We start from the raw sequence: 27,976 nt of genomic DNA, 5'->3' as shown, positions 1-27,976 counted from the left end.
GAGTCATTTGGCTGCTTTTTATCATGTGTCTCGGGAAGCCACCCGGGACAGTGTGGAACGTTTGTATTCGTTTAATAAACCAAAAATGAAATTACATTGACATGTCGTCTCCCCACCTTGATGTTACCATGGAAACCGAAACGGCATCTGCAAGAAAGCAGCAAGCGGTTCAATATCCACATTTTTATTGAACTTTTTGTCTTATTTCCGCAGCCACGTTTTGGCTATTTTGTTAGGGTGTTTAATATTTCTGCCTTTTGTACAGTATTGAAAAAAAACAAAAAAACATGTGCAGTGCATTCACATTTTCCCAAGGGATTCTTTTGATTTGATCTCTACTAGGGTAAAACGGTGAAGAGACTGAAGCTGGATCCATTTATAGCTGAGATTCTCATAAGTGTGGGATTGATCTAATTAAAAATAATCTACAACACAATTATGGATTTCTTATTTTGCTTCCTGATTATTTTCCCAATTTGTATGGTTTCTGATTTCTTGGTTTGCTTTTCTTTTAAATGAAGTCCGCTACCCAGAGGTCATCTTTTGCTTAAAAGAAACTTCCCAGTCCATGCGAAGAGCAGTCCAGAATCTTTATATTTTTCCTGTCTTTGTGTTGCTCAAATGTGATCCACTACGCGACATACGTGTAGACTTTACGATCCTCCGGCGTCCGGGCCAAATATTCTCTTTCTATTAGTCCTTCAATGCGCTTTTTAATTACCACGGGGCTCGGCAGGAACCGCGCCCTCAGCTGCTGGGTCACCTGACAGGAGACGAACCAATCAGATTTTTAGAAATTTGAATCATTTTTGAAATGATAAACAAAATAAACATGCAAAATCATGAACAAGAACACACGCTCACCTCTGCTACCAGTACGTTGTGCTGCATCTTCTTCCTGGACTTCATGATACGAACGATGGCAGCCTCGATTTCATGTTTCCGGTCGTCGTCTACTTTCTGCCGCGTCTCCTTGCGCTCTGGGTCTGACTCGCCTTGCTTCGCAGCAACTGCAGAAGACCGATTCAAAGAGTTTGTGAGGCACATTTCCAAATCTAATTTCAGATCACTTATCGGCGATCTCAATATCAAGTCTGATTTAAACATTATCTACAACAAATATTATATAAAATCTGATTATATCTCCAAATTAGAGGTTTAAATATTTAAAGGCTTCATTAATTGTTTTGACAAGAGCATTCCTATTGAAAAAGGAAGCTGGAGTAAGAAATAGAAATGAACAGTTCTCAAAAAAAAAAAAAAAAAGTGTAGTTATTGTTTACTACAAGTATTACAAATATTTTTTGTTAATTGAAGTAAAGCTGAAATAAAAGAATGCGCAACAGCCTCACGTTTTCACTTTGGAAGGTGCAGTGCTCACATTTAAACCATAGCCTTTTGAAGTTTAACAATCACATTAAGCCATATAGCGATTCCTGCTTTTCTGTCCCCAAATTTAACAACTCTTGAAATGATAATTAAGACTTTTCTTTTAACATTTAAGATATATTCAAGACTTTTTATGGCCTTAAATTTGATACAACTGAATTTAAGACTTAAATACTTTAAGGACCCACAGGGACACTGAAATATAGATGAAAAACTTCAACTTAAAATACTTTAAAAATCAGAAATTTTGCCTTGGCTGAAATAAAATAAGCTGAAGTTGAAGACTACAGTTACAATAACAAAAAAAAAATTAAAGCTAAATAGAAATATGAGAGAACACAAACATGATAATGTTTTATCAAAATCTCTCACGGTCAAACAGGACTTGAGTAAACAAACATGGCGGACAACGGGGAGAGAGGAAATGGCAATAATAGTGTTTACCGCTTTTTACAGAAAATTGGAAGTTGTGTTATGCTTCCGTCAGCTCGCTTTCTGACTAGGTATAGTTTTGTTCCATGTGACAATCTACAGAGCATGTGCGCGTTCGTCTTCGGGGTTCCCCCCACACAATAGGATTTCTGATTTGAGATCAGTGCGCACCGACGTTCTTCCTATCAGATTCAATCGCTCTTAACACGCATCACACCACAGGAAAATCTGATGAGATAATCAGTAGAACCATTAAGATAATCGGGACTTAACCTAGGATTGTCGGAAGGGGCCAAAATCAGCCCGATTATTTTGTAGTGTGTGGAAGCCTTAAGATGAATCATTAATATATTTGGTCTATTTTAAACACATGTACCTGCTAAAAATATATACATTATTTTCTCTACTTATAACACTAGCATATATATGGCAGAAAAATGAACTAAAAGTCCAATTTTGAATTCTGATTTCTTTTAGACAACAACTCTGTCCCTTCATTCTGAGTCAACAGCGCCCCCGTGAGGCAGCACAATACCTGTTTGTATTTTGACTCTGTGCAGTTTGGAGCTGAACTGATCGTTGACTGTAAACACATGGCCGCTTTCGATCTCTTTACTCTTGGGCTCTTTCGTGAGAACTCTCTGGGTGGGTTTCCCGCAGGCTAGAGACTGCAGGGCCCGGACCAGTTCGCGCTCGGGGATGTCTGTCTCCTGCTGGATCTCCTGAGGGGTTAGAGGTCAACAAGGGTGAAGGTCAAACGGATCATATATGCAAGGCTTCATGGAGTTCAGATCGGGAACATGTGGATGGGGGGGGGGTTTACCTCAAAGGTAAACTTGTCTCTGTTGTTGAAGAGCATGAGGATGGTCATCTGGAAGGTTGACACCTGCAGAATGTGCTTCCGTGTGTTTGAGCCTGTTAGCAAAGCTCCGCCCACTCCTACATCTGAGCCATCCTCCTAAAGAGAGAGAGAAAGTCAATTAAAATCAGCCTTTGAACATTTCTATAAATAATTATAACCATTTAAAAAAAAAAATAGCAACAAAGCGACCAAATCACAGCCAATCGGAATATACTTGGTGTTTAGTTTAATATGGATTTTGGACCTACTCAGCACAACATAATAGAAAATAAAAACTGGTAAAAGTTTCTTGAAAAGTGACTGATAAAACGTCATGTCACCCGTCTTATCATGGTCACGGCTGGTTAGGACAACAATACAGATTAGATGGAACGATTTATGCTTAGTCATGCTTCTTGCTGTCTTATTTTAGGCTTCAAGATTACAATTTAATCACTATATTAAGGTGGCTGGCCAAGAGAGCTCAACGTGCTGTAACTCAAGAAAACACATACAAATAGAAAAAACACCAGCAAATTAAGTTAGTTTGACAACACATGTGCAGCAAATACTCGCAACGCAACCAAATACAGAAACGCGCTGCAAATAGCACAGACCACAACAGATATGTTTCAAAGGGACCCCAAAAAGGAACGAAGCTGGCCGGGACATGCTTATTGTTCAATGTCTACTCGTCAGTGGTGTTATCGATGACCTGAAAGGTGAGGGTTTTTTTTAACATCCTGATCGTATGTTCGTTGTGAGTATTTGCACGTGTTCATCAGTTGCACTGATGAAGATGTTTTCTTAATTTGCAGGTGTTTTTTCTTGAGTTATGCATGCGTTTTCTTGAGTTACAGCAAGTTGAGCTGTCTTGGCCATCGTACTATATAATATACTTTTTATAAATGATTATATTATAATATATATTTTTAAATTGTTTATGATTTTATATAAAGTGTGTATATAGAGACACACAAACACAATATATATATATATTTACTTGGGTATTAAAGGTGTCTGTACCTTCTTAATGGCACCGTAGAAGGTGGCGTTGAGGTCTGCAGAACCCATGTGGTGCTGGAGTGTGAGTTGCCTGCCGCTGTGCTTAGCCAAATAAAACCTGCACAGAGTTAAAAAAAAACCCCACATGAAACCAAACTACAAATGGTGAAAACTCAGATATAGACATGACAAGCAGAGATGATCAACTTCATCTTTACCTTGACAGTTTCTGTCATATACTTACAACAACAACAAAAAAACAACAAAATATTGCTCGATTATATTCAACAGATATGTAAAAAATCCTGACAATTGTTCACCTTATAAGGAAACGTACGTATAATTAAATAAGGAAAAGGTTGCATGAGGGTGTAGAGGCGAGTCATACCTTCTGAAGACCTCAAAAGCGTGGCGTGGGGAGGGTGGGATGTTGCATTTGGGTGTGGCTGACTGTGTGGGCCAGTAACCTGTGGTCAGTACTCTCACTGTGAGGTCAACACCACAGAGAGACACCTGCAACATGACGACAAAACACACATTTTCGCATTTGGTGTGAAAGGGTTGCATCGCTTCAATACATTTTTTTCTTTTTTTTAGAAAAAAGATGGATGTGGTGTGAATAGGCCCTAAGGGCGCAGCAATTATAATCAGCTTATTTTAAGAACAACAGAAGTCAAAGGGACGTGTGTGTGTGTGTGTGTGTTTGTGCATATGCACCTGTGATGTCTGCAGGTGGTGGCGGAATTCATCCATAGTGGTATTAGAGATGCTCATGTCTCTAAACATGCCCTCTAGTTTAGAGGTGAACTGACAACCGCACTCCGTCTGAGAGACAATGCATGAGTATCACATTAATAACAGAGGAATACAGTGAAAGAGAGTAAAGAAAAGGATATGATGTGAACCTTTAGTTTGGAGATCATATTTTTCTCAGAGTCATCTGAAACGCTCTTATTGGTTAAGAGCCTTCTGGCCAGGTGCTGTTTGTAGTAACGCTCAAACACGTCCTTCTCCTGCATGAACCTGAACAACACCATGGCTTTATCCAGGATGGACTCCACTTCCTGTTCCGTCAGCTGAACACAAACACAATTATAAGATCAGTGATAACTTTGCTTCAGTGTTATTTTAAAATGATTTAAATGCTATTATTGTATTGTATTTATTTATTAATATTGTGAATTAGCTCTTGTTTTTATGTTTTAATTTTCTTTTTTAATTTTGTCGCTTTTATTATGTCATTTTTATGTTTTATTATTAGTATTATTATTTTAAGTTTTTTATATATTTTTATTTAGATTGCTTTTTTCAGTCATTTTAGAACTTAAGCTCATTTAATTTCTGTTAGTTGTCAAAGCAAAATTTCTAATTTGTAAAAGTTTTCTAAGAACACTTTTTTTTCAGATTATTCAGTATTATTAATTTGAATATGTTTCATTTTAGTTAGCAATAACAACACTTTTGTTTGTGTACGTAGGTGCACATTCATCCATCAGTCTATATCTATAATATATAATATATAACGTAACTCGTATTCATAATATTTTCACTTTGACTGGACAAAAGTGAAAAAAAGATTAAATTTACCCAATTTGAGATGGCCTAAACTAATCTCTTACCCCCTTCACTCCTTTCTTGAGTTTGTCATCGATGAAGAGTGAGAGGTACTCGGGCGATCTGGAGTTGAGGTTGAGGAAATATTCAAAATCTCCAGCGATCGTCTGTTTGAAGAGCCTGTCGTTGTTGAAGGACTCCTGCAGGAATCGGTCAAAGCGCGACTTCAAGTCCAACAAACCCTGAATGATTCACACAAAAAAAAAAACATTACAAACCTAAAGGTTGTTGTATTACACATTCTCACTACTCTGAACTCTTAAACCTTGGCAGATTTGTTCTTTGTTTATTCAGGATCTGACTCTGGATTTGTATTAACTGAACAAGCCTCTATTGTCGATGCGGTTCTCTCTTTGCTGCTTCATGTTCGTGAATGTGTACCTGAATGTAGTCGACGGGGTTCTTGCCCTCTCCTTCTTCAGACACCAGCGCTTTACCCTGTTCTCTGAGGTACCAGCTCATGCACTCACACATTGTCTTCAGTCCATTAGGAACCCGACCGAACAGCTTATACATGCATGCCAGGTCTGAGAGAGAAAAGACGAGAGAAATTGAGTTAAATACAAAGCAAGAGAGAAAAAATGAAAAACATAATTTATTCCTAATTCATTGCTCACCTTCTGTTTTTCCGTTCTTGAGCATGTGGACCAGTCCCGAGTTCTCCATCTCTACGATGGTCTTCATGTGTTTGGAGATGAGCTCTCTCTCCACCACCTTCACGATAGGCTCCTCCGTTGTTTTATCCAAGCAGTGCATCACGCGCTCAATCTCTTCGTTTATCCGAGCCTCCACTTTCTTGATGTAGACGCTGGCACTGTTCTCCGCTAAGAACTTCTGACTTTCCATCTGCACAGACACACACACAAATGAAGATATTATACTTAACAACAATCAAAGACAGCCAGCCAAGAATAAATGATCAAATCAATCAATTCAATTCTTAACAATGAGGGTTTATTTCAGGTTAGTAGTGGATTTTTCCTTGCCCAGACAATTTTGTTTCACTGGCCCCACTACAACAAATGATACATTTTATTTAAAATCAATATATTATTATTATGTGTCAGAATCTTTATATATATAATGTATAAATTATTTTTCATTAAAAACTTTCAGAATAATTATGCTTTTAATTTGTAGTTAATAGCTGCAAATGTTTTTATAGAATATGAAAATCTATATTTTATTAAAATATAATTGATAACATTTTATCCATTTGAATAATTTACAGAAAACGTTGGTTAAACCTAGTGAAATGACCGCACAACTGCACATCAAGTCAACCAATCAAGGAGCTGATTGAAATTATAAACCCAATAGTGATGGAAGACCTAAATGAAATATTTCGTTCCTATTTTATCTATGTAATATCCAAAATGACAAGCAAACAGAGTAAAAGCAGTATAACAGCAGCACCCACCTGGAAGAACTCAGCAGACATGTCTAAAAATGGGATTTCAAAATCCTCCTCGTAGACGGACCGACCTTCTAACCCCAAAACCATCAGCATCTGACAGGCATTCCTGATGGCCCCCCTGCCACAAAACATGACACCACAAACCACATAAAAATGCATTCCTCAACTATTACAGCCAAAAGCTTTCATTCTTTAAGGGTGTGTTCACACTTGGCATGTTTGGTTCGATTAAAACGAACCCTGGTGCGATTGCTCTGTAAGTGTGGTGCATTTGAATAAGTGTGAACGCTGCCATCTGAACCCTGGTGCTCACCAAACAAGCGGACCGAGACCGCTGAAAAGATGGGTGTCAGTCCGCTTCCAAACGAACTCTGGTGCGGTTCGACTGAAATATGAACGCAACACAGATCAAAGACATCAAAACGAACCAAAATGACGTCATAAGATGCAATGCTAGAAAGGACAGAATGCTCAAGCAAGCCTGTTTTTTCTCATCATAGTCGCGATGTTGCCCATCACAGTTCGCTACAGGCATCACAACCACGTCTCCACACACCAGATCTTCATTTGTGTGTGTGACGGAGGGATTCCTGCCGCTGTTATCTGGTCAAAATATCATTTGTAGGCTACGCACATACAACGAGTGCATTTTGCACACACCATTGTTTTGGAAGTTCGGTAAGTTCCGTTGCAAAATATACGTAATAAAAGCCAACCAATCAGGTTGTGAACGTACCCCTATGCCTTTTGGTTTCGGTATTGTTAGGTTCAGTGTTAAAATGCCAATGTGAACGTTAAGCGGGCCAGGACAAATTAATTTTTTGGTCCGGACCAATCGAGCCAAGCAAACTGAGCTACAAGTGAACACACCCTAACAAAAACACTGTAAAGAGAGACCGGAGGACAAAAGTCACACACCTGTCGACCACCTCTCCCCTGCGTTCTCGAGCGATCATGTCCAGCAGAGTTTGTCTGAGATGGTCTCTAATGCAGCCATACCGCACAACCTGATCTCTGAAGATGATCAAGCCGAGATTGTAGACGTTTTCCACATTATTCTGTTGAACATACACACGGTCCTAGACAGAAAGAGAAAGAAAAATGTTCCTAGAGGTTTAAAGACAGGGTTCAAATCCAGACTCTGTTGCATCCCAATCCCATTCCCCCATCTTTCTGCTTTCCAAATGTATTTTCTCCTTTTTATAAACAATGATATGCCTTTTGTTACAATAACAACATTTTGAAATAGAGTGCTGCAGGGATGACGAATTTCTGCACGGCCAAATCCAAAAACGAGTTAGCATTTTAGCACATCTGGTTTCATTGTCCGGAAGTCAATGGGATTTTGGTTAAATGCCTGAAATAAGGTCTGTGGTGAACACAAGCTCAAGATATTTTCACCTTTTATTCTACGACGTAAAACACACCAGTAATACTCTACTGAGGTTTTTTAAAGCTTTTACTTGTCTTCAAAAAGGCAGTTGCTAACAAGTGGCTAAATGGGACGCGGTTTTCTGGGACAATAAAGATCATCAGGCCGAACAGGTGAACTCATCTACACTCTAGTCCACTTTCACAGCCTCGTTGTATTTATAATAACGCTCTTGCAAACTATTCTAGCTCAGACTTTCAGGGAATTTTTTTTTTTTTTTTAAATAAACACTGAAAGAGTTGGAAGTTTAAGAGGCCATTCACACAGAACGTGTAATTGCTTTGAAAAATGCGAGACGCGGGCAGTGGAATGGGGGAAAAACGCAAAGTCTTGAGACGCATTTTTAAAAAAAGTTGAACTACTTGAGTTGAGCGCCGCGTTTTTAGAAAAGACGCGACCGCAACGATCATACACGTCCATATAGTGCGTTTACATTGAAAAATAATGGAAAAGTAGCGCAGTGAATGGTGGTTGTGTTGAAGGCATGTGACCGTGGTGTAGTTCATTTATAGCCTATGTTGTGCTTTTTATTCCTGGTGATGTGTTCATTTGTGAAGATTATCATAATGAACAAAACGTGTAAAAATCATAAAACTTTGTCGGTCAAATACTTATTTTCTGCAATAATCCAAAAGCAAACAGAAAAAACATATTGGGTTTTTGTCGAGAAAACTATGCTAACTTTAGGATTGGGCTACAAAAATAGATCATCACTGCAGCACTTTATGGTCATGTCAGTTAACAGGATAAGGATTATTAAAGCTTTTTGTTTGGTTGTGCGATCCATGAGTTCTGTCTGAACCATGAACTAAAGACATCAGAACATTTTTGTACACTTGCAACTCAGTCTTTGATATCTATATCTATATATATTAGGGGTGTAACGATATTTGAACCGAACCGAAAAACCGCGATACACCACCCACGATACGTATCGCGATACTCTTATGGCGAACCGAACACGCCCCGCCCCCTGCTGCCCCGGCTCCTTGCACCTCATGTGTTATGTGTACACAACGAATAGGGCTGTTGCCTAACCACCATTAACCATATATAATTGCAATAAGCTCAGTGTTTTGTTACTTTTGATAATAAGCAAGGTGTAATCTTTCAAATTATGTCTATTTGATCACGAAATGCAAACAATAAATGCCGTTTAGGCGCTCTTAGATGTGGCGTGACAGATATCACTGTATGCATGCGGCAGCGCGATCATCTCTTCCTCAGTTACAGAATAAACATGAATGGACACCCGAAGTTATGTTGAAAGATACAGTATACTTACTGAAAGGCATCATAACTCGTGTAAACAGTCAATCAGTGTTTCAACAGCGGAAATACGTCAATAAAACGCTTAGTTTTTCACATAGCTTTATATTTACCTCAGGCAAGTCATTCAGTGTCCACAGCTTGCTGGTTTGCTAACTCTTTCACTAAATAAATGCTATATATTAGCCTATATATTATATTTTACTTAACCTGTTTATGATATCTTGATTATTTATTGTATGTTTAAAATAGTTGTCATGAAAATAACAGCAACTGTGTAAATTATTATATAACAATAACAAATTAGAGTAAAAACATGTTAATGCAAAAATTGCCTTATGTGCAGTTTACATGTTTTCATACAATTTGTTATTTGAGTGTTGATTATTATTATATCATTTAGGCTAAAAGTCTAGGCTCTACTGTTAATCTTTAATGTTATAGTAATGTGCAAGTAAGGGCTGTGGTTTACAGCATTAGCAGATAATTTTGTTATCCTTGAGAAACGTTTACTTGTAATTGAATTAATTTAAAGACAAGGACACAATTTGTCCATTAAAGCACTGTTTAATAAAAAATAAAAGCAATTTTAGCTTTCTAAACCCCCCCGTGACGGGCCGTTTATCAGTTTGGACCAATGCAGCGCGAGCCGATCTTAATCATCAGCACTGTTACTACACAGCCAAATCCAGTAAAGAAAGCATTTGAATTCACCACTGAAGTAATAACATCGCTGCGAGATCTAGTGAGAAACATTCGCATTTCTCCGTTATTAACCAATCAAACAACGCTGACGTGGAAACCAGGAAGAAACATTGTGCCATGAATGAACTATCCAGTGTCCACAGATCAGCAACATTCACCATGGATTTACTGTAGTAACACTACTAACTGTAACCATGGAAGTTTGGCAGGAATAGTAGGCTATAATGCTTTCAAGTAACATCACGTCGGTTTTATTTTGACATTATGAATACAATTGCTGCCCTCAAATGTTAATCTGAACTAAAATAAACCTTTGTTTATAACTACTACAATATTACATTTCATTTTGTCCAAGGAGCTGTTTTGTTTTATAAGCTCCTAAGAAAAGTCAAGTATAGCTCCATCATTGCTCAAAGTTAAAAAATATCATACTTTATGATGTTAGTTTTAATAAAAATATCATTAAAAAATGAAATCAAGGAAATTTCTCTGGCATTTCTTTCTTTTTGCAGTATCGGAAACGTACCGAATCGTACCAAACCGAACCGTGAATTTTGTGAACCGTTACACCCCTAATATATATATATATATATACACACACACATGATTACCACTTTAAGAAAGTCTGAATAAACAACTTACCATGTACATCAAGATATCTCTAATCATGACCATGGCAGTCTGATGATCATTCCACGCCTGATTTAACGTCTGCAGGAAATTGTTATTTAACGAGTGAAGCACGTCTTCTCGCACCTGAAGACAGGAAGAAAAAATTCAAAGCTGTTATGAGAGCAGCTCAAGCACATGGGTTCCATCCACCTGTATCTACATTGACATCACCCTGTGAACAACTCCACTGGGACGGGCAGGTTTCCACCATCTGCTTCATCTCCAGAACTGACATCATTACCAGCCAGCACCAGAGATAAAACCCCAGAGTCTTCATTAAGCTAAATATAAATATAAATGTAGTGAAGATGTGAGACAGCGTCCTTCAGATCTATTCAAATCAATCTGTTCCAATTTAAATTCACATCACTTACACCATCAAAATAGTTAAGGAGGTCTTTTAAAGCAATATTACCGTAAAACACCATCTCTTGAGGCTTACTGGTTATTAAACTGCATTCAACTTAAGCAACTCCTTGCTAAAGCCTGTGAGAAGTCTAATCTCTAGGACCTCATGGGTTTTGAAACGGATTTCAAGAAAGATTTCAGTGCGAGAGAGGAGCTCATACTTTGTTGATGAGGTGTTCGGTGACCACCTCTCTGAGGCCCGTGTAGAGCTTCTCCCCATGTTTGTGCAGCACCATGGTGTAGGCGTTCCTGTAGAGCTCCTCAAAGCTCAGCCCACTGTTGTTCTTCCGCTGGATCTCCTGGATGGCGTTCTTCAGAAGATCCCAGATGTTATTCACATACTTCTCATCCATGGTCATCTGCAAAAACAAACGAATCAACAAATGAATAAACATAGAAACCCTTATGATAATTTGATACAAAACGTTTTAGGAGGGATGCACCTTATCAGTCAGTATTGACCAATATTGCTTTAAAAATATTGCTTTCTAATTGACTTACATTGACGGATTGTTCAAATGTTCAAACTGTCAAAATTCGAATTTAAACACACTGATGTAGGGCCGCAACAACTAATCGATCAAATCAATTATAATCGATAATTTGATTATTCGCGTCTTTGCGCTCGGAAACCATCAGCCAGTCAAGCCGCTTTACAGTAGTGAATTACACATTTCTATGGATAAAACGCATATGGAAAATAGCGGAGGACACAGAGTGAGCTGAAGTTTTTCCCTCTTTTGCACTTCACTTTTAAATCGCTAATTCAAGGCGAAATTAAAATGCGTACGGCCGCACAGGCATTCATTCATTCATTGATTGTACTTAATTTAAAGCAGGCAATTTTTTTACAGTGCAGAGGACACACCATTATGAATGCTTGACTGTGCGGCCGTGCGCCTTTTTACTTTCGCGTTCGAATTAGCGCCAATCGCTTGAAAGGTCGGTTCATTGTAGGGCTGTAACGATACGCGATATAAAATCGAAATCGCGATACTCAGGTCCACGATCCTGTATCGCGATGTGAGAAGGCAGAATCGCGATCACACCCCTTCCAACTCCCAGAGTTATCCTTCCTGTCCAGAACCAGTGCTCGAATTTCGGCGCGGGTAGGGGTGTGCGATATCACGGTTTTTGATCGTGGACGATTAAAATGTCTCCACGATCTGCTTTTGAAGAAATATCGTAGTATCGTGCATTTTATGCAGTTCTGGCGCCGAGCTCCGTCTCAACATACAACAAATGTTAACGCAGAGGAACGGGACACTGCAGTTCACAGAAGTTCATTATTTGCATGTGCTTTAAAGCCTTGCTGGTTAAACATGTAATTCACGTGCTGATGCGCTGTTCTGACGTGTGCTTTCTGAGCGCATACACCCGAAGCACACGGGCACTAAAAGCCTGTCTAACAGCGTCTGTTTACTGGACTACGTTATAAGTTATCTTTCGAGTCTTATTGCGCTAATATTGTCAAATACACACAAGGTTTACATAAACAAAGTTGGTTATGTCTAAAGTGAAAGCAAACAGAAAAAAAATGAGAGAAAATCTGCTTGTCAAATGCATGTATATTAAACGCGTCGCGTGCAGCTCTTAAAGCGACAGTAGCCAGTTAGTAAACAAGCTGCCTCTTGTCCTTAAAGAGATAGTTCACCCAAAAATAAAAATTCTGTCATTATTTACTCACTCTAATGTTGTTCCAAACCTGTATTAATTTCTTTCTTCTGTTGAAAATAAAAGTTATTTGGAAGAATGTGGCTAACCAAACAGTTGCTGGTCCCCATTGACTTCCATAGTAGGAAAACATATGGAAGTCACTGGAGTACAGCAACTGTTTGGTTAGCCACATTCTTCCAAATAACTTTTATTTTCAACAGAAGAAAGAAACTTATTCGGGTTTAAAACAACTTGAGAGAGTAAATGATGACAATTAAAATGTTTGGGAGAACTATCCCTTTAATGTTAATAAAACAACAAAACACAAAGAGAAAATCACTCACTGCTCTTGACTGAGAACTTTAGTAGTAGCTTTAATAATAATCAATGTATAATTTATACAGTGAAGTCTATGTTGTGTTTTATTTTCGTATTTGTTCATTTAGCCTAATTACTTTCTTCAATGCTACTGTTAAATACCCCTACTGTAGCTGAAAAATAAAGCACTGTTTATTTCATTTGTATATTAAGTTGTGTATGCTTAATGTGTATCTTTGTTCCTAATTCTTAATAACAAAGAAAATAATGATAAAGATTTTTATCTTCGCCACTTTGGCCTAAATGTCTGCCATTCTTTTTTCTTTTGTTACCTTTAAAGGGTTAGTTCGCCCATTTAAGACATGAAGTTGTATGCAATCCTTACCAGCACTATAGTGCATACACACTGACCCACTCTGTTGTCACCTCCCTGGTCAGAGTTCTGGCCGATGGAAGTTTTTCAATAAAGTACTCCCGGTTATTTTCCGGGGCCACAAAACTGTGCGTTTTTACGTGAAAAAATGATTTGCGTTTCAAAGCTTGATTAATTTACCACACAAAAAACACGCCGGTCAAAATTCATGTACCTCAGTTTTAATCGGCACTATTTTCTATCCATTTCTATCAATCCGCGCTGCTGTCAACGTCAACAGTGCGCACGTTCCGATCAGCTGTTCCATAGTGTTTACACAAATGATTTACAACGACGTAAAAAGTATTAAATTAACAATGGTGCGAACTTGTAAATTCCCAGGCTGTGACCACAAGGATGTGCCGCGATCAAAGTTCAGATTCCATCGTATTCCTGTTTCGAATATAACTATGAGACAGCTTACCGAGCATAATCTCCATCTGCTGTTAGTCGACCTCACCAGCAGGGGGTGCAAGCGCGTGTTGTTGATTTGGCTGGTTGCTATCGGCTACTCTGCGGGAGCTAAAATATCCAGAATAAAGGATTTTCGTGTGTGTAGTGCTCACTTCAGCGAAGACGATTACATCCCCAACCAAGGAGGAAAAGGAAAATTAAAGAGTTTTGCTGTACCAGTACCACGGGTAAGCTCTATTTACTAACTTTATGATCCCATGTCTAAACTGTACGGTAAACAAGCTGATGTTTAGACTCCATTATAAAACACGTGAATATAAAATATATATATTCTAATATAAAAACAGTATATAGGGATATTGGTACAATTTGCTGAGAAAACTATTTGATTGAACACACACACAATTGAGGTTTTGTGTTGCAATCAATAACATTGTCGTTGTGCTAAAATTACTTTCATCATCTGATCCGTCTGACATTGTGCTAAAATTGGTTTCATCATCAGAAGTTTCGTAGTCAGACATGTTGTCAGCGAGTCGCGCTATCAACAGCTGATCGGAACGTGCGCACTGTTGACGTCGACAGCAGCGCGGATTGATAGAAATGGATAGAAAATAGTGCCGATTAAAACTGAGGTATGAATTTTGACCGGCGTGTTTTTTGTGTGGTAAATTAATCAAGCTTTGAAACGCAAATCATTTTTTCACGTAAAAACGCACAGTTTTGTGACCCCGGAAAATAACCGGGAGTACTTTATTGAAAAACTTCCAGCGGCCAGAACTCTGACCAGGGAGGTGACAACAGAGTGGGTCAGTGTGTATGCACTGTAGTGCTGGTAAGGATTGCATCCAACTTCATGTCTTAAATGGGCGAACTAACCCTTTAAGGCTTTTTTTTTAAATAGGGACATTAGTTTGGCTGTAATGCTCAGTCACTTGCAAAATAGTAAAACCAACATGAAAAAGAATCGTGATAAAATCGTTAATCGTGATTTTCCTGAAAAAAATCGTGATATGATATTTTTGCCATATCGCCCACCCCTAGGCGCGGGTATTGCGCATAATTCTAATCATTCCCGCAGGTCTCCCATTTATAATGCGGGAAATTCCCGCAATCGTAATCCACACAGATAATAAAATCAAATCATTCTTTTAACAACTATCTTCCAGACGCAATTTCACAAACAGGGTGAGTGTTCAGCGGTGCCACGCGTCTTCTATCTCTTCTCTCATGTGTTGTGCAAGGCAGACATCAAGCGCTGCGGCGATAATACACACTCGCGTTTTGGAGTCGGGACCATAGACTGTAAGGTCGGGACATGACGTCGGGACATGACGGAATATTCACTTGCACAATCGGGCCAGCAGTGCATCGTGACTGAAGTCTTTTTAAGTCTTACCAGTTTAAACATTCAAGCGATTTTAAACTAATCAGTGCTCGCGCGCTCTCTGAGATTATTTTCTATGCGCACATTCATAGAAAATCCGCCTCAAAAATAGCTGGCTAGTAACTATTTTTCGCGGATTATATTGCTTTAACACGCAAAATTGTCAATTTCGGTCTTTGTGAGTAGGCTATACTCTAAATATAGTCGGTTTTGTCTTTAATAAGCATAAAACGCATGCCAGTATAATGAACACAGGATCCGTGCACTAGCTCTTAAAGTGACGGCAGCCATATGTGTCTGTCATTAATTTTGTTGTCAAAACAACAAAAGATGGCTTTAAGTTAAAGGAATCAGGATTAATAGCCTATGTATTTAATTTATTCAGGACTAAAATACTACCCAGTGTTATTTTCCATTTGATTACTTTATTCAGTATCTGTATATACTAGTGTTAGACCTATTCAAAAACTTTTCTCTTTAATTGTCTTTATTTGTATCTTTATTCTATTGTATTTATTTGTGCTACTTTTTTCAATTTAATTAAACAATTTAAATCAAGCTTCCTTGTGATGTGTAAATTCTTAACAACAATAGGCTATTACCCCATTGTAAAAATGCAATGAGCGCAAACATTTAGGCAAGATAAATGTAATAATTTTGTTTGGAAAAAATCCCCCCCCTTTCTCCCCCTCAAACAAAAAAAATCCCCCCCATGAGAATCATCTAAAGGGGGGATCCCCCCCCCCCCCACCCCACCCCACCCCACCCCACCCCATTTTCCAAAACGAAATTCAGGCCCATGAGAACTACCACATCTTTAAATTACTATTAGTATTATTTGAAGTTAACATTATAAAATACGTAGACCTACACCACAAAACTAGTGAGGATAAATTATTTAAAATTTGGCAATTTCAGCATTATGGACGTGAAATTTGCAGCCAAAACTTGAAATATAAATTCTCAGAAAGGCATTAAATTAATCCTCAATTGACCGGCAACACGTCCAACATGCAGATGCATATCCTACGGCACCATCCCGAAATCAATTTAGTTGGAGTACAGAACACAGCCCAAAAGCAGCAGCCACTGCCTAGTATAGTATAATAATTTGCATAGTTATTATTGTTCTTTGGTGTTTAGATTATACAGGTTTTTCCTAATGTTATTTAATAAAAATACCGGTATTTTTTTTCTTCTCTCAAAATCTCTTTTTTCACCACAAGCCCCGCCCCCTCAAGCCCCGCCCCCGTGATAGAATCGCGATACGAATCGAATCGTGGGTCAAAAATCGTGATACGAATCGAATCGTGGGTTTGGTGTATCGTTACAGCCCTAGTTCATTGTTATTCTTAATGAAAAACAAAACAGTTACAATAACAAACTCTCTTAAATAGGCGCTTTTACATTTCGCTTTGAAGCCAAAACTTCTGCCAACGTCTTGTCAGTCAGCTCCTCACTCTTGTGATAAATGAAGTCTGATCTGTGCAGCGAACCTTGTTCGGCTCACGCTGAATTGAGCAGACGCATTCAGTTTTTAACTAAAGTGGCTGTTCTCTAACTGAACTAAATGATTTTACTATAAAAATCAAAATGACGGTGGGGTGCTGCTGCACTCTAAAAAACGATTCGTTGGCTGAACAACCATTACTTACAAAAGTAATTAGATTAAACACAAAAAATTAAGTATTCATAACTTTTCAACCTCTACTTAACATATTTAGTGTGTGTAACACAAAAATATAAGTAACTAGGTGAACTTAAATGTATGCATAAATAAAATGAAAAAACATTAGTCATGTCAACTACTATAATAATTGCTTCAAAATTAAGTAAATCGAGCATAACATTTTAAAGCAACACCATGTGATTTTTCCTCAGCGGTCGCCCTACAGTTTGGAAGCAGAATTGTCCATTACTGCTGTCGTAAATAATTTAGCCTTCCGTAGCCTCGCAAGATCTCTCGCTCTCTCTCTCTCAGCCGTGCTCGCGCTATGTTTGTTATGCGCGCAGTATGTTCTGTCTCGCATGCGCGCTATAGATTCCGGCAGATCTGAACTAATTTGCGGGCATCAGGGAGACGCAGGAGACTCCCGGGAGACTTGGGATGTCTGCAATGGCCACAGACAATTTGAGGAAGTGGTGGGGGAAGTGACGTATGCCGTAAAGCAGTCGAATTTTGTAGTTCTTTTTGTGCACGGGTTCCTACCCGAAACCCGAAGTTACATAGTGCCAGTAAAAGCGATACAGACCACGTCAGGCTATGGCAGACGTGTCATTTAACTTATTTTAAGTCGATGTACCATCACAAGGGTCTTGGAAATATATTATGAAGGTTGAAAAACTACATAGTGTTACTTTAAGTAACTATACGAGCCACGTGATATGCAATTTCCCGTGATGCCTTTCCAGCCAAAAATTGGAGCCATTTTGTGAGGCACATATGTGAAGACGCTGAAAAGAGGTAAGCTTAACTTTTTTTAACTTAAGGTACACTCAATCGTTTATTGCATTTTTGGTCAAGAAACTAACTTTTAAACTGAATTTCAGAATTGCTACGAATTTTGCATCAACAATTAGAAACGTGTTACGAACACCTATGTAGTCTACAAGTTAATGTATGAAATGAGTGACTTTGCACTAGAGTATTTTTGAATTATTAAGCGAGTGTGCTTCTATCGAATAGGCTATCAAGTGTCAAGTGTTTATAGTAGTCAGAGTAGGCTATTTATTGTGTTTTTCGAAATATGACCATGACGTTGGCATGTATGCATTAATGGTGTGTTCACACCGAACGCGAATTTAATAATTTGCGCGAGTAGATTACAAAGTCAATGCAAAGACACAAATAGACGCATCATTCGCGCCGGGCGTCGCGAATGACGCAAATTGGGTGACGCGTTTGCCGCGAACGTCTTCCACGCATGCAAGTTGAAAAATTTGAACTCGAGCAGATTCAAGCGTCTAACTAGACGCGATAGACGCGTATTTGACGCTCTATTCGCGTTAGGTTTGAACACACCATAAGAGGACAATTCGGACGGCGCTTTCCCCCACGGATAAATTCGTAGGCCTACTTTATTAACGAAATGTAGCCTAGTTGTCATTTATTATATGCAGGCTATGAGTTTTCGGATTAAAAAAAATGTACTTTGCATATTTACAAATTCCCATATATTCTATTCTCTAATATCTATAAAAGGATCGCGGGAAAGGGGGCCGGCCAGGCCTTGGGCGCGGGTTAGCCTACTGGTAACGTTCGTTAACAAACAAATATTAAATTCGAAAACACATTGGCTACAGCTCCGTGTGCACGATTTATCATTAAATAATGGCGATCTTGATTCGAACACAATATTATTCCTAAATGACAGCTACAACCCTGTCTATTAAACCTTCAAAATTATTATCAAAATAAGTAAATACCCTTTAAGCAAAAGTTTGGCTTCAAACAAAGATTGTAGATCTGTATTTACTGTTTGGCTATTCCAGTAGTGACTGACTGTTAAAATGTTTTGAAGAGATTCGTTCAAAACCTCTGGACAAAAGTCTTCATTAATTAACTTGTTTTGTTTAAATTAATAGATATTATTTAATAGACTCATTTTTATATTTATAGGCATTTAATAATGGACTAATTTGTAACATTTAATTATTGTTTTTTTCTTTTTAGATATATTTTTGATAACCAGAAAAAAATGTGTGTATATATATATATATATATATATATGTATATATACACACACACACACACAACCAGTAAGATTGTTTAATGTTTTTAAAAGAAGTCTCTTCTGCCCACCAAGCCTTCATTTATTTGATCCAAAATACAGCAAAAACTGTAATATTGTGATTATTATTATTATTATTTTTTACAATTTAAAACAACTGTTTTCTATTTGAATATATTTTAAGATGCAATTTAAAAGTTTTGGGTCAATTAGAACTTTTTTTTTTTAAAGAAATAAAATAAATTTACTTTTATCCAGCAAGTATGCATTAAATTGATAAAAACGTGACAGTAGACATTTATAATGTTGCAAATAGAGGCTGTAAGAGATTTATTTTATTTTAAAATATAAAAGGTACATTTCTTTCTCATTCTGTGTTTCAATGCAATTGATTTTTTTGCAACAGTCTGAACAATAACAAGTGATGTTGCAAGTAAATGCCGATTTCCTGTTTTTTTTTAATGTTTTTTTTTTATACTCATTGGAATGAAGAGGAACTGGAACATCTCACATTGAGGATCATCACGAAAGGTGGCTCAGCAGATGATCCTTCACAGACTGGGGTAACGCTGGAAGGCATAGAGGTGATGAGTCACGAACGCTGTGCTAAGTGAGCTGGTCGATAGGAATTACGTTTGTGAAACTAATTACATGGAAATGCATGAATTATATCTGTTTATTAAAATAGTTTCTTCCGGAAACAACGGACCATATTATGAGATTCCAAGTCACAGTTCATCTCACTTAGCATGGCGTTCGTGGCTCGACTGGTCGAGACTAGGGCTGGGCGATAAAACGATAACGATAATTATCGCGATATAATTTTTCTCGATAAAACGATATCAAGAGGTCGATAAATGTTCGATAATGTTTATGCGCCAAAAGCGGAACGAAACTCATTTGAACCGCGCGCGCCTCACGGACTGTTTATCCGCTCGGCTCAAAGTCCAAACGGCAGCGCGCGCGAGCTCACTAGACTAGAGCAGACGCGTTTACTCCATAGACAGTAAAAGAAGGTTTACTCTGATCGTCTCGCTCACGAGATCCAGTGAGAAGCGCTTGAGTTCAGCGAAGAACACAAATGTTTAAAGGCAGATGAAACGGCGCTGACAAACAGGAGAAACACTGCGCGCAACGATACAGTCAGAATCTGAATTGATACTGAATCCATTTAGCCTACCATGGATTTTACTGTAAGGTTAGCCTTAACTGCACTATGAAATGTGGGATATACATATTGAATTGTATAATATTATTAATGTAGACTATGTATTAAATGACTAATGGAATATAATTATAGTATTTAATAATGTATTTAACTGTTAGGCTACTGTTTTTCATACAAATACCATAGAAACCATAAAGTTACATTTTGCCATGATAGTGAGGTGCTATAAGTTAGGCTATGCCTGGTTTCATCTGTGGTTATCATGATCTAAATGCATGATACTGGATGACCAATGGTTAATTTTAATAAAACTCAAACAGTCAGAATATTACATTTTACCAAATAAAAATGTGGTCGTTACATTTTTTTTTAAACAGATGTTACTGTTTTTGTTAATGAACATAAATTTAACAGAGTAGTATTAGCTTGAGTTAGGATGCAGATTTACTGTCAACTCACTGTCAAATATGCATTTCGAGACAAAACATGTAATTTGAATATTGCAGGCTGCACTGCAAACTGTGCTGAAGAAATACTTTTTCTATTCAGATATTAATTTTGTTAAGGAAAAATGACAAATGTTTGAATGTTCTACCTCAGATTTGTGAAATGTTCACCTGTTTGGCAAGTGTTTGTCATGATATGTTCTGACAATAAAAAGTTAAAACCACAATTAACGCTCTGGGCCCGTATTCCTAAAGAATCTAAGAATCCTTTTAGAAAACTCTTAATTTAGCTTAAAAACTTTTACGTAGGAGTCTTAGCTTAAGAGTGATTCGGGACCGATCTGAGAGCAACTCTGAGTAAGGAAAAGACAAAAACTCTCATCTTAGTGAGGAGGCGGGGCTGACCCCGTTGCTATGTATGACACAATCTTTTGAAGACTGTGATTGGTTGGTTGTCCAAGAAGGAAAAAAAAGAGCCATTTTAAGTATAGAGTTTACTCACACACGCACACACACACACGCACATTATTTTTATGTATATAAATCCTTTTTTTTACCTTGCTGTTAATTTGATTGGCTTAGAATGATAAAAATTGTTCCACTCTTTCCAATTACACTGATTGCTGTCTATTTAAGTGGTGGTTTGAATGTTTGTTTTGAAAACATGGATTAAAAAACAAGAAAGACGAGAAAGCCTGACTGGTCAGAAGAACCGTGTTTACTGTTAGCCGAGTTAGTGGATGAACACTAGGCCGTCCTTAAAGGAAAATTCGGGCAGGGTGTCACAGCATGGAGCGAGAAGCGGACGTGGGCGCTTATAGCGCACATTATTAACGGTTCATTCCCCTGCTTGTGCGCACCAGGGAAGCCTGCTATATTCATAAATACAGTTTTCTGAGCCTGCAAGGTGGGAATGTCCAGTGGAAACTAAATGAACTGCGACACAATAAGAGGTTCTGAAAGTGCTGTTATGTTTGTGTGATCACTGCTTACAGACGGTTGTCACAGACCCAAATCACTATTGCTTTATTGCATTTTCCCATTTGCCAAATATCTTAATGTAGTGATCATTTCTGGCGTTATGGCATTCCTGCGCTGTGTCGGAGATATTAGCGTGTCTCTAATAAGATCAGTCACAAACATGATCACTGCACAATCTCATCTATAGCGTCTTATTAACTCACTGTCGTCATCTATTGTCTGCATCACATTTCTTCTCCCTCTTCATCGTTCTGTCATTTTCTCCTCTGCTAAAGAAACTCTTAAGCCTCTTAAAAGTCCTCATCCATACTCCTAACAATTTTGACCTTAAGACCTCTTTTAAGGGTTAAGATGCTTTCTGAATTACTTTTTTCTTTACTAGGATTTTTTCTTTAATTTTAAGAGTAAACGCCCACCCACATTTCTAAGAATTTTCTTAGAATTTTGTCACTAGGAGCTACTTTTTACATTAAGATTCTTTAGGAATACGGGCCCAGGTTTATACAACTTTCACTTAGGAGCAAAAATCTGCCTTTAAAGATTTGACATTTATCGTGATAATTATCGATATCGACTGATATAAAAAAAAATATCGTGATAATTTTTTTGGGCCATATCGCCCAGCCCTAGTCGAGACTGTTTTCCAAGATGGCTCCTGCCTGTTTACGTGTAATGTACTGTCTTTATAAAGTATCTTTATATTAAACTGTCTGTACACTTACAAAGTTCTCAATGCTTCGGTTTGCATGTAGGGACCCTCATTATGCTACCGTGTTAGTGTGGGGCTATTTTGAGCCTTGTTAGTGGTATTAACTAGTGATTTACTTTTGCTTATTCTATGCCCCATATACTAGCGTTATAAGCTAAACAGTTTTTAGAGATAAAACTCTACGTACATTCAATTATCATGAAAACGCATCCCAGAGAACGATCAACTCGGTAACCATGTGTTAATTACCCCTAGGTTCATTTTTCACCGGAATTGTCCTTTAAGAGGTTTTTTGTATGTTCCAAAAGTAAATATTGGAAAAATTTATATCTTTTGAGTGTTGCAAAGGTGAAAAAGTGACCTGTTAAAAGTGATTTTCCATTGTCGATTTGCCACATTTTGTTACATTTTATGTATGGTTTCAGGCTTTCAAGCCTTTGGCAAAAAATAAAAAATAATAAAGTTAAATGCTTTATTGTGTGTGATTTGCATGTTTAATTTATTTTAAGACATTGAATGTACTGGAGCAGTGCAGTAAGCAGACCAAATAGCTGAAGATCTAAAATAAGTTAAAATGGTTGGTTCAACTCATTTAATTGTCTTATTTTTATATACAAATGGGCTTAAATGTTAAGTTAACAGAACTAAGATTTGTTTTGATCTCACATGGCCTGCACTGTGTTGGATTTACTTAAAATGTATATGCACCATTTTTGCATCATACTTTTTAAGTAATGCCAACTTGGAATTATTTTACATAAAATAAACAAGAAAACCTTTGTTATATGTATTTAAATATTTGAGTTCACATAACATTCTTTACTTAAAAATATATGTAACGTGATGCATATATTTTTAAGTAAAGAATGTTGCGTGAACTCAAATATTTAAGTACATATAGCAACGGTTTTCTTGTTAATTTTAAGTAAAATTATTCCAAGTTGGGATTACTTAAAAAGTATGATGCAAAAATGGTGCATATATATTTTAAGTAAATCCAACACATCATTTTTTAGAGTGTGCCACGGTTGACATTTGACATGTCTACAAACTTTTTAATCTAGTTATTATCAATGTTGAAAACAGTCGGGCTGCGTAATAGGCCTATATTTTAGGAATGAAACCATGATAGTTTTTCAAGAGTTTTTGATGAATAGAAAGTCCAAAAGAGCATGTAACATTATAAATGCCTTTACTGTCACTTTCAATTGAATGCATCCTTGCTAAACAAAAAAAAATTGTACTGACCCCAAACTTATGAGTGTACCGACAGAAATTTTTAGAGTGACACACTTTGCTCCCTGCACACATCACAACCTTGTCGGAATTACACAAGAGGAGACCATATTAACTTATTCAGCATGGGAAATCGCAGGATGTGTTCCAGGCCCATTAAAAGTAAAACAACTCACTTACAACTTTCTAATTTGCATTTAATGTGCCAATGGGACTGCAGGTCTTTCGCACATACACTCAACCTTTGGCAGAAACTGGAGCAAGAAGATCAATTCCTTTTACAACCAAACCAACAGTCCAACAACTTCAGTCTTTTGATAGCTCCAAGTGACTCAGCAGAGCTAATCTCACAAAGAACAGGTCTGATGGCTAATCATATGTGTGAATACATTTTTAAACAACTGTGACTAATTATGCATGTCAAAACAACACTTCAGCACAGCTCGCATTAATTATAATGCTTGTCACGATATTAGTAACACAGCTCTTGCTATGTGATAAATTGACACACATTGTAGACTCAGACGTAGAGAACGCCTCGCTCGCACCTGTCTGTCTCTCTCCGTCTACTAAGCCTACAGACAGACATGTCTTGATACTCGTGGACCTGTGCAGACTAGACTGTGGATTAAAGCCATTTAGGTGGCTAAAATCTGATTTAGTAGGAAGTAGGAATAGGTGTGAGTGGGAACGTAGGCTTCTTGCAACATTTCGCTAAAAGGCTAGTTGAATCACACCTGCTTTGGCAATCATTGGATACTGTAGAAGACCGTTTGACTTTTGAAGTTAAACTAAAACAAAGAGGAACCAGTTTTTCCATGAACAGGAATCCCTAAAGCAAAACGTGTGCATGTGTGTCAAGCAAGTAGGTTTCCAAACTGGGTTTCTGTAGGCTCAGGTCATGCCAATGCAAAAGCACTGATGAAGGACGAGACCAGAGAGACATACATTTAACCCACAACAGTAAACCCTAATCATATCAGTTTATCAACACATTTAACATTATGAATTTGTCAGATGCTTTTATCCAAAGCAACTTTTTTGCCAGCTTCTATGGTTCATGGCGAGAGCCAGGTTTAGTTATTCAAAAACAAAAATAAATAAGTTTAATTTTAAATTTACTTGGTTAAAAAGCCTTTTCAAAAGTATCAACAAATAAAACACGTTCCTCAAAGGGGTAGAAGTATTACAGTCCAGCAAAATGTTTAATGGACAGTGGATTCTCACACTTTGGTGTAGTCTTGAGTGAATTCAAAGCAACTTAGTTTGCATTCATAGTATAGATTTTATCAGCTCATGCATCATTGGCATTCCTAGTGTCATTCTCTACCGTTTCAGCTAAAGGAACCCTAAAAACACTTCTAAAAAGCCGGTTCAAATACTATAAACTGACACTATTTCTCAAATGTTTGGGGAGAAGATTTTACAATGTTGTTGAAAGAAGTCTCTTATGCTTATCAAGGAATACAAGAATACAGTAAATGATTTAAATTACAATTTAAATAACTGTGTTCGAATATATTTTAAAAAGTAGCCTAATTTATTCTTGTGATGGCAAAGCTGAATTTTCAGCAGTCTTCAGTGTTACATGATCCTTCAGAAATTTTAATTATAATATGCTGTTTTGTTGCTCAAGAAACATTTCATATTATTTTCAATGTTGAAAACAGTTGTGCTGCTTTTTTAACGGATCACTGCTGAATAAAATGATTTTATTTATACCAAATCGTACTGACCCCGGACTTTGAAATGGTAGTGTATATAAACTATAAAACAACTTTCCACATTTCTACAAAATGATGAATCCTGGAAAAGTGACCCATTGGGACTGTAAAGGGAAGGTCAACACAGCTAAGTGACGAAACTCATCTCAATTACAGCGGACTATCTCCAGTAAGAGAAGTTTTGGAAGAAGAACAAAGCAAAAACAATCATGAGAATCATAACTGCACTGGTTAGGTCTGAATTAACTAAGGGATTTTGAAAGGCTTTTGAAAATGACAGCAAGCACTAAACTTCCTACACTCCTGATTCTGACCAAAATATGCCTGTGCCAGTCTGATCTTTAATAATGAACTGCATGACTGAATGCATTTTCAACAATACGCAAAACCACAACTGACACTATAAAAAGCTAAAGAGAAACTTGACAGTTTGAATGCAGAAGAGAGCCGAGAGAGCATGTGGATTGTAACAGGTGAGAATATCGAGCCAGCTGTGAGATTTCGAATGAATTCCTTTGATAGGGTCATGAGACATGTCAGATCCCACAAGCAAACGCTTCTTATCTCACTGCCACTTATCTGAACCAAAAAGACATTTGTTTAGTCCTGTGGACTTGCTGAAAGGTGTCAGACTCTGAGAAGGAGTATGCCAGACCTTCAAGAGAGGACAATAATTGCATGCAAACATTTTCACTTAACTGCATATAATCAAATTATTCATAATGTATTCCAACAGAGCATCACCAACACACCAACAGTCCTGCGATGCACAGAATATGATCTGAGTGGAGCTAATAAAAGAACAGAAAATTGCAGAAAATTGCAGAGATGCACGTCATGCTGCTGCAGTGACTGTGAAACAAAAGCAGAGCTGCTAAGGGCATCTATCATCAGTGTGACAATCTAGACAACACCTATAGTATAGGGGGTTTTCAAACTGGGAGTGCTAGAGAAGACCCCTGTGAAAAAAAGTAGAACTAATAAATAAATAAAAAATTAACATAAAAAATAAAAAATATATAAATAAATATATTTCACAGAATAAATTGTGTCTTTATACATGGCAATATATAGGCTAAATATATAGGCCTAGGTGCATTTGAAATTTTAGATTGGGGTCCCTCACCCAAGGATGCTCATATTTTGAGAGTCCCCAAAACCCCCTGATCTACACCGAGTGACAATAATATACACAATTTCCAAAAAACTACACAAACACCTAGCAAAATGTCAACAACACACAAAACCAAACAATGACAAGAAACTAAATTAACCAGGCAACACGGCCATACCTGTCAGTTTGGCAATATGCACAGCACCAATAACAACAAAATCACCCATCAACACCACAGACAACAATCAGTTTCAACAAAACACACGTTATCAACGGCCAGTCTGACATCACAAGACCCAAAATCAGATCAAAACACTGAAAGAAAACATGCTAATCAGAAGGAAAGACTCCATGTTCTCTGCAGAATCTACACTACTGAACATATTTACAGCTTTATGGTCAAAACATATGGACTGGACGAAAAAAAATCACTGAGTTTTGATCACTTTCTACACTAGCTGTTTTATTTAATTCAAATCGCTCATCTCTCTATTAACTGAGTCATATATACTTATCTAGAACCCTGGAGCTAATATTATCACGATTACAAGTATTTTCTATTCCATAGTCAGTGTAAATCTCTCAATCGCAGCCTCAAAAGATCTAAACCCGCTGTGGCCTGCTGCTCTGCCCGATCCACGGCTCTCGAGTTCTCCCCGCGGCCGCTTGAGGCGCGTTCAACCCGGCTGATACTCACGGGAAAGGCGCGGATCCGCATCTTGGTGTCCTTCTTGGTGCCGGGTTTGAGGTTGGACATGTTTGGGTTAGGGAGCGATGCCATCAATAGATGTTAGGGTGGGTGTGTTGAGGGGAAACACGGACAAATCTCGCCCTCTTTCCCCCCCAGGTTTCAGTCCCTGTAGCTTACTCTTTTCCTCTGTCTCTACAGCGATGGCGGATGACTGGTTGAGATCTCGCGAGACAATGATTATGCTAACAGGAATGCATCCAATATCGCGAGAACGGGGGCCAGCTTGGGCTGACATGTGGTAAACAGCAGTGAGTCTGGCGCTGAGGAAAAGAACAACCTTCATGGATTCACCGGTATCGTAGTTTAAAACCATGTCATGAAGTTTGATAATGACATCTAACCCCATTAGGATTGTATGGGTGTATTTCTTGAATATTGTTTCTTAATATTACTGTAACTGGTATTATTTGCATTTTACCTGTATGTTTAGTCATTTAGCAGACGCTTTTATCCATAGCGTCTTACAAATGAGGAACATTACGAGCAATTTACTGGTAGGTTAATTTGGTCATTTACGAGAGATTCCTTTTTTTTTTGAATCAGATATAGTTGACAAATAACATGTAAATAATTAAGTAGCACTTTATAATTCTTACAGAAGACAACGCAGTTGACCAAAAGGTTTTTGGACATTTAAGTAACACTTATAATATATTTGCATTATTTTAACAGAATATCAAACATAGTGGCATTTATTTTACAAAGCACAAAGGCAGTTTCCAAGTAAAACATTGTACAAAAAAAG

The 27,976-nt window shown here is 37.6% G+C and overlaps 1 protein-coding gene across 1 annotated transcript; it reads right to left on the bottom strand.

Annotated features, from left to right (window-relative positions):
• Positions 1–168: 168 nt before the first annotated feature.
• cul3a (cullin 3a) lies at positions 169–27,399 on the bottom strand. Its single transcript, XM_056253513.1, has 16 exons — positions 27,178–27,399; positions 11,346–11,543; positions 10,747–10,860; positions 7,617–7,777; positions 6,702–6,816; positions 5,899–6,127; positions 5,663–5,808; positions 5,287–5,463; positions 4,573–4,743; positions 4,385–4,492; positions 4,056–4,180; positions 3,689–3,785; positions 2,645–2,779; positions 2,357–2,543; positions 865–1,010; positions 169–763 (listed from the first exon to the last, which is right to left on the bottom strand). Exons 1-16 carry the CDS (start codon positions 27,259–27,261, stop codon positions 632–634), a joined length of 2,325 nt encoding a protein of 774 aa, XP_056109488.1. The 5' UTR covers positions 27,262–27,399; the 3' UTR covers positions 169–631.
• Positions 27,400–27,976: the final 577 nt, after the last annotated feature.

This window comes from Rhinichthys klamathensis, unplaced genomic scaffold, assembly GCF_029890125.1.
Source record: "Rhinichthys klamathensis goyatoka isolate OS25496 unplaced genomic scaffold, OSU_Roscu_1.1 h1tg000105l_1, whole genome shotgun sequence".
Lineage (NCBI taxonomy): Eukaryota > Metazoa > Chordata > Actinopteri > Cypriniformes > Leuciscidae > Rhinichthys > Rhinichthys klamathensis.
The sequence above is the reverse complement of the archived record's forward strand: the minus strand, read 5'-3'. Positions and strand labels throughout refer to the sequence as shown.

Excerpts from the sequence above, each read along its gene's own strand:
- cul3a (XM_056253513.1), bottom strand. The coding sequence starts at position 27,261 with ATGGCATCGCTCCCTAACCCAAACATGTCCAACCTCAAACCCGGCACC. Across the intron at positions 10,861-11,345 it reads CCGAACACCTCATCAACAAA|GTGCGAGAAGACGTGCTTCA; the intron begins GTATGAGCTCCT and ends TCCTGTCTTCAG. Across the intron at positions 5,809-5,898 it reads CAAGAACGGAAAAACAGAAG|ACCTGGCATGCATGTATAAG; the intron begins GTGAGCAATGAA and ends TTTCTCTCTCAG.